At 38.1% G+C, this 7916-nt stretch overlaps 1 protein-coding gene across 1 annotated transcript; it reads right to left on the bottom strand.

Moving 5' to 3' along the window:
* Positions 1-4953: 4953 nt before the first annotated feature.
* On the bottom strand, positions 4954-7452 carry LOC110456601 (proline-rich protein 36-like). Its single transcript, XM_021507434.1, has 2 exons — positions 6503-7452; positions 4954-6082 (listed from the first exon to the last, which is right to left on the bottom strand). Exons 1-2 carry the CDS (start codon positions 7450-7452, stop codon positions 4954-4956), a joined length of 2079 nt encoding a protein of 692 aa, XP_021363109.1.
* Positions 7453-7916: the final 464 nt, after the last annotated feature.

The following is a 7916-nucleotide window of genomic DNA, read 5'->3' as shown; positions in this document are numbered from 1 at the left end:
TTATGTCCGCCATTGTCATCTGGATCGTCTTGTGAACGGAAAGTGATGTTCTGCTGTAATACTTGTCATATCTAGTCGACATTTCCTGTGTTCATTATACTTTGTTACATCTAAAAAGGCATTGGTGGGTTATCTGTTGATCTGTTGTTTAGTCCGAATGTTTTAAGAAATGCAAAATAAATTTTCATTTTTCCTTGTTCACACTTTAGCGCAGATGTATGCAAATAAAAATAAAAATCAATATTATTCTTTTTTTAACCAATCAAATAATATCAAAATATTTACCATACAATTATATTGGGTTTTAGGTAAACTAAACAGCGATGAACACAGAAATACTATATTTGATCACCCGCGGGCTATTCCGTCTTTTCGTATTGCAGAGTAGAGCAGGTATTAATTGTTGCGTCATTAGTTTGTGTGAGAAAATTACGTCGTTTTCTCAAAATATTATGACGTTGTTCTCACAAACAAATGACGTAACAATCAATACATGATCACAAGAGCAGATAACTCTGTAATACGAAAAGAAGGAATTCTCCAGTGTGGTTTAAGTACGCTGGACATTACGGTATACTCATATAACGAATCCTTGCACAGTTGTAATGTAAGCTAAGTGATTAGCAAGATCATACGCGCATCCACTCGTTCGCGCATCCACTCGTTCGCGTATGCATTCGTCGCAATCTAACCTCGGAGGAAGACATGACTGCTCCTTCTTATGCGTCTACGTGAGCGTGGCCATTCAAGTACTGTCCATACCTGGTTGAAAGCAATTCTCTAGTTATACACTGTAGTAATAATTGTAAAGTAGGACTAAAATCATTTACCGTCTCTAGGAACATGTGATAAAGAGATCATACTTATGATCTTTATAGGAAAGACGTTTTTATACAAGTCGGATGTTAGATACGGAATTTATTTTAAATTAAAGGCAAAAGATATAAACCTTCACAAAAATGACAGAGAATCAATTACCAACGGACGGTAGTCGTGTCCCTCACCACATGTCATAACGTGAAACTGTTCCTCGTGAAATAATAGATAGTGTATACCCCAACAACGATCAAAGACTCAACTACTAAGTGTTTAATCATGATAACAACTACCACTGTCAGCTCATAGTTGAAAATGATATCCGGATGTGAACTGTAATAATTCTGGTTTAGACAGCAATAACTCCCTTCGGTAGGAAGCCATGGCGATGTAGTATATTTGGTCAAGACGTCTGATATACATTTCTGTTTACTTACTGGAAAATAATAAAGTCATGAAATATTCGGAACTATTAATTTATCATTATAGGGAAATACACTGTCCAATAAGTAGATATATAGGCTCCGCTGGAATGACGGGCAGCATGGAATGTACGATAACTACGACAGATTTCTCTTTCTCACCTGTCGGGGGACATTAGGGACCGACACCACTGTGCGTAAGCAATAATTACGACTCCACTCAGGTCCGGTTTTGTCTAACTAAAGCACCGTAAACATCTATTTGAGGTAAGGCAAACAAAATAGTTTCATCTACGGCCATTTGTCAAGGTCATCACTTTCCTCGATCTAGAAAACCTCCCCCAGCTCACCACTATACAAAGGACCTTCTGTCGCAAAAGGCAGGACGTGGTCAACATTGACTGACACTGGCACACGACTTTGAAATTTCTGATTGAACACTAACAATTTAAAAGATTTGAGATAAACAGTTTCTAATTATTGTTAAACGAGTATTTTAGAGGACGCTGAGATAACCATCGTTCTGACTAGTCTGCCATACTAGTTCTTTAATCAGGGAAACAGACGTGGCTACCTGTAAACTCACCTCACCTGTGATAATGAATACCACAACTTAATCACCTGTAAGGAAAGCATTCAATTCTGTAGTGTTGGCCTTAAATGGTACGCATTTTTGAAGTTTTAAGTAGTTAGCGTCTACTTTCTTTATCAGACAAACATAACCTGAGTCATATTGTGAATGTTTTGTTTATACACATTGACAAAATATAATTACACTAGCACCAGAGAAGGAAAAGGGGATCTTATCTATAATAGGTTGAATAGCATTAATATTGACAATAATACTGGATGAGTCAGTACTGAAAAAATCCTTTCTTATCGTTGAAAATGACAATTTTACCTGAAAATATGTATGTAACAGTTATGAAAATCATACTCTTCTGCTGTCTGTGAAGGTATGTGTTCAAATTAAAATAACATACATTTTCGTTAGCAACAGGCCTGAATCACATGTGTGTTTTGGTGTGTAGGTAAACGCCATTAGTCATGACTCGAATCGAAATAACACAAACTAATATTCATTTCAAACAATACCAATGTATCCAACTTAATTCCGTTTAAACAATAATGGAGCAAGTTAAACCGACTGGAATGTTACATTTTGTAATATTATGTAAGATTGTATGTAATGTTAAAGTATATAAAATTGTGTCTAATATTAAATTATGTAGGATTGTGTGTAATGTGACATAATGAAGGATTGTGTGTAATGTGACATTATGTTAGACTGTGTGTAATGTTAAATTATGGAAGATTGTGTGTAATGTGACATTATGTAAGATTATGTGTAATATTGAATTATGTAAGTTTAAAAAATAAAGGAAATAAAAAAATATTAAGTAAATATATATAAATGTAAATATTGCACGTGTTTTTTTGTTGATATTAGCATCGTGGGTACCACTGTTAATGTAAACATTGACCATGTTTCACTGTTAATGTAAACATTGACCGTGTTTCACTGTTAATGTAAACATTGAATGTGTTTCACTGTTAATGTAAACATTGAAAATATGATAATTAAAGAACTACTAGTTTAGATTACAAATTTACATTTGGTATAAGCAATACATATTTTACATTTTATTTATTAACACTTTATGTATTTATTTACATTTATTTTTTTCTCAATGTAATTCTTCTGATTTCCAGAAATGGTACATGAATATTGATATTAAAATTTCCTATTTGTCTTCATTGTCATTTTTTAAATATTGTTAGTGAGGGGGGCTGGGGTTCAGAAAACCAGTTATACTATTTTATTAAAAAATATTTGGAAACAACTACATAAATAAGAATATAAAGCTTTACAACATGTTAATTATATATCTAACCTGTGTTTAATATGCATAAATTAAACTCTTTGGTGGGATTGAATTTCCAAACTCATTAGTGGATGTCCTTGTGTGATACAATGGACTTTCTGGCCTGTATCTGTTGGGTGCGGTAATTTAATCCTATCAAATGTTTATACATGCAGCTCCATCAACAAATTATTTTTCTTTTCTCTTCATAATTTGTATATGTATACATATTATATGTCCTTTTTCGGTATCAAAATGAAAGGTTAGAATTCAAACCATTAGATTCAATTATAATACAAATTCGTATTAGTAGTTGTTTCCCCTAATTTGATTATTAATTTCATAATACCAACTTGTTTATATGTGTTTGTATGTGTTCTAATGTCTGTGTCTATGCTTGTACCACTCTCTGTTACTATGATCGGAAAGGGTTTAAATAGGCTATGCCTGCTGCCCAATCCTTTTGTCCTTTGACAATAAAATTTATTGAAATTGAAATTGCTATAAGCAAAATCATCTATCATTCTATATATTCGGCTTACTCGATTAATTGAAAGTTTAAATGATATGGTTATTGATGTAGGATAACACACATCTATGTGAGATATATCAACTAGAATTGCTCCCGAAAATTACTAATGTATGCTTATATGAGTTGCTAAATTACGACATGCATACCAGTGTTATGTAACAAAAAACAACTTAAAATCGACCTTGAACATTTCCAATGGTATCCGTGATCCGTGTAAATAATGTTTTTGGTCATTATTTTCCTTAGTTTCATGTCTTATTTTTGAGGGTTTGGAGTGGTATTCACTACGGTATTCTCTGGTTTAGTTTTTTTATATTGTAGTGATAGCCAACATATTGAATTTTTTATGATGTATAAAACACGCTAGTTATATATTTACATTGCATTCATTATTTTTTCTATCGTTTAAGGTGATAGTAATGCCTAATTACAACGTTTTATGCATCGCTATAACAGCAAGCGAGAAAGACCATTATCATAGATGACCTATGCTACTCTGTAAAGTCAAAGTAAATACAATCACCGGGTCCATTGAAAAATGAATAACAACTGATATGAATCATTTTGTTGATCGGGATGTAATCGCACAGGAAGTCTGTGGGAGGGAACCGGCCAACCAGTAGAAAGCCCATGTGATCAGGCAGGTATTCCATACCGGTTTGGGATTCAAACCGATAACTTCTAAAGTCTAGGTGGTTATCAACTGCACTACCAGACAACCATGCAAAACCTTGGAAACATTACAATGTCAGTTATATAAATTTCAACTGGTACATTTACAACCATTATTGTGAACACTAATACATATTTCCATAAGTGTATCAAACAGATATTAACACTAATTCATTTCAATCGTTATTAAATTGGTTGGGGGCGAAAATTTACTAAACTGTAAATAGTCTTTTGAAAGCTATTTCTTCCAATGTTTTCGAAACTTCGTATATATCACTGAGTAGTCCTAAATGGACAAAATGGCAAAAAAGTGCAGTAATATCGTTTATCTGTTTTGCTAACGAGTTTGTTGGTTTGTTTGTTTGTTTTTACATGTACCTCATTAATTTCGCATTTCTAGTGGGTATTTACGTCGAGGTGGCTCTGCTGGTAGACTAGGAGTGCACGAAGTTGGCAGTAACCCTGTAGCTGTAACTATTTCTAGTGAGTATTTCCGTGGAGGTGGCCCTGCTGGTAGACTAGGAGTGCACAAAGTTGGCAGTACCCCCTAGCTGTAACTAGTTCTAGGGAGTATTTACGTGGAGGTGGCCCTGCTGGTAGACTATGAGTGCACAAAGTTGGCAGTACCCCATAGCTGTAACTAGTTCTAGGGAGTATTTACGTGGAGGTGGCCCTGCTGGTAGACTAGGAGTGCACAAAGTTGGCAGTACCCCCTAGCTGTAACTAGTTCTAGGGAGTATTTACGTCGAGGTGGCCCTGCTGGTAGACTAGGAGTGCACGAAGTTGGCAGTACCGCTATAGCTGTAACTATTTCTAGTGAGCATTTACGTGGAGGTGGCTCTGCTGGTAGACTAGGAGTGCACGAAGTGGGCAGTAACCCTGTAGTTGTAACAAGTTCTAGGGAGTATTTACTCGGAGGTGACTCTGCTGGTAGACTAGGAGTGCACGAAGTTGCCAGTAACCCTGTAGCTGTAACTATTTCTAGTGAGTATTTACTCGGAGATGGCTCTGCTAGTAGACTAGGAGTGCACGAAGTTGGCAGTAACCCTGTAGCTGTAACTATTTCTAGTGAGTATTTCCGTTGAGATCGCTTTGCTGGTAGACTAGGAGTGAACGCAGTGAGCTGTAACCCTGTAGCTGTAACTATTTCTAGTGAGTATTTACGTGGAGGTGGCTCTGCTGGTAGACTAGGAGTGCACGAAGTGGGCAGTAACCCTGTAGCTGTAACAAGTTCTAGGGAGTATTTACGTGGAGGTGGCTCTGCTGGTAGACTTGGAGTGCACGAAGTTGGCGGTAACCCTATAGCTGTAACTATTTCTAGTAAGTATTTTCGTTGAGGTGGCTCTGCTGGTAGATAAGGAGTGCACGAAGTTGGCAGTACCGCTATAGCTGTAACTATTTCTAGTGAGCATTTACGTGGAGGTGGCTCTGCTGGTAGACTAGGAGTGCACGAAGCTGGCAGTAACCCTATAGCTGTAACTATTTCTAGTGAGTATTGACGTAGAGGTGGCTCTGCTAGTAGACTAGGAGTGCACGAAGTTGGCAGTAACCCTGTAGCTGTAACTATTTCTAGTGAGTATTTCCGTGGAGATGGCTTTGCTGGTAGACTAGGAGTGAACGAAGTGAGCTGTAACCCTGTAGCTGTAACAAGTTCTAGGGAGTATTTACGTGGAGGTGGCTCTGCTGGTAGACTTGGAGTGCACGAAGTTGGCAGTAACCCTATAGCTGTAACTATTTCTAGTGAGTATTTTCGTGGAGGTAGCTCTGCTGGTAGACTAGGAGTGCACGAAGTTGGCAGTAACCCTATAGCTGTAACTATTTCTAGTGAGTATTTTCGTGGAGGTAGCTCTGCTGGTAGACTAGGAGTNTGTAACTATTTCTAGTGAGTATTTACGTGGAGGTGGCTCTGCTGGTAGACTAGGAGTGCACGAAGTTGGCAGTAACCCTATAGCTGTAACTATTTCTAGTGAGCATTTACGTGGAGGTGGCTCTGCTGGTAGACTATGAGTGCACGAAGTTGGCAGTAACCCTATAGCTGTAACTTTTTCTAGTGAGTATTTACGTGGAGGTGGCTCTGCTGGTAGACTTGGAGTGCACGAAGTTGGCAGTAACCCTATAGCTGTAACTTTTTCTAGTGAGCATTTACGTGGAGGTGGCTCTCTGGTAGACTAGGAGTGCACGAAGTTGGCAGTAACCCTATAGCTGTAACTATTTCTAGTGAGTATTGACGTGGAGGTGGCTCTGCTGGTAGACTTGGAGTGCACGAAGTTGGCAGTAACCCTATAGCTGTAACTATTTCTAGTGAGTATTTACGTCGACGTGGCACTGCTGGTAGACTAGGAGTGCACGAAGTTGGCAGTAACCCTATAGCTGTAACTATTTCTAGGGAGTATTTACGTGGAGGTGGCTCTGCTGGTAGACTTGGAGTGCACCAAGTTGGCAGTAACCCTATAGCTGTAACTATTTCTAGGGAGTATTTACGTGGAGGTGGCTCTGCTGGTAGACTAGGAGTGCACGAAGTTGGCAGTAACCCTATAGCTGTAACTATTTCTAGTGAGTATTTACGTCGACGTGGCACTGCTGGTAGACTAGGAGTGCACGAAGTTGGCAGTAACCCTATAGCTGTAACTATTTCTAGTGAGTATTGACGTGGAGGTGGCTCTGCTGGTAGACTTGGAGTGCACCAAGTTGGCAGTAACCCTATAGCTGTAACTATTTCTAGGGAGTATTTACGTGGAGGTGGCTCTGCTGGTAGACTTGGAGTGCACCAAGTTGGCAGTAACCCTATAGCTGTAACTATTTCTAGGGAGTATTTACGTCGAGGTGGCTCTGCTGGTAGACTAGGAGTGCACGAAGTTGGCAGTAACCCTATAGCTGTAACTATTTCTAGTGAGTATTTACGTCGACGTGGCACTGCTGGTAGACTAGGAGTGCACGAAGTTGGCAGTAACCCTATAGCTGTAACTATTTCTAGGGAGTATTTACGTCGAGGTGGCTCTGCTGGTAGACTTGGAGTGCACGAAGTGAGCTGTAACCCTGTAGCTGTAACTAGTTCTAGTGAGTATTTACGTCGAGGTGGCTCTGCTGGTAGACTAGGAGTGCACGAAGTTGGCAGTAACCCTGTAGCTGTAACCATTGCTGGCATGGTTTACATGAAATGCTCTTTTTTAAGAATCAGAATCAATTATATGTTGAAGCCAAACGTTAAACGCTTGTGACGATATAAAGTATAGTCATCATTATCTTACTTATGTAGTTTACATATTGTTCGGCATACTTTCATTTGTAGACCGTAGTACATGTACACCTGATGAGTCATAATTTGACGAAATGTCCCTATAGTGAAATGAAACACGCTTATTTTGGGCAACTTTGTGTCTCTATCGACCAGGTTTTTAACGAGTAGTCTAGTCTAGTCTTCTAAACCTTTCTAACTCAGTAAATTGATTGAGATCTGTAGAAACATGCCCCTTGCATGAACGAAAATATAAGACTTATTTTCTATCAAAGCTGCAAATGGGTATAAGATTATAAATATTACATTTACAAATATCGTGTTACATTAGGTGACTTTAGTTCGTATTTACATAAAAACGCATCTTTTCTCAT

Source organism: Mizuhopecten yessoensis, unplaced genomic scaffold (genome assembly GCF_002113885.1).
Source record: "Mizuhopecten yessoensis strain PY_sf001 unplaced genomic scaffold, ASM211388v2 scaffold1027, whole genome shotgun sequence".
Taxonomy (NCBI): Eukaryota; Metazoa; Mollusca; class Bivalvia; order Pectinida; family Pectinidae; genus Mizuhopecten; species Mizuhopecten yessoensis.
Note: the sequence above shows the minus strand (reverse complement) of the source record. Positions and strands in the feature narration are given on the sequence as shown.

Excerpts from the sequence above, each read along its gene's own strand:
- LOC110456601 (XM_021507434.1), bottom strand. The coding sequence starts at position 7,452 with ATGCCAGCAATGGTTACAGCTACAGGGTTACTGCCAACTTCGTGCACT. Across the intron at positions 6,083-6,502 it reads GAAATAGTTACAGCTATAGG|TCTACCAGCAGAGCTACCTC; the intron begins GTTACTGCCAAC and ends GTGCACTCCTAG.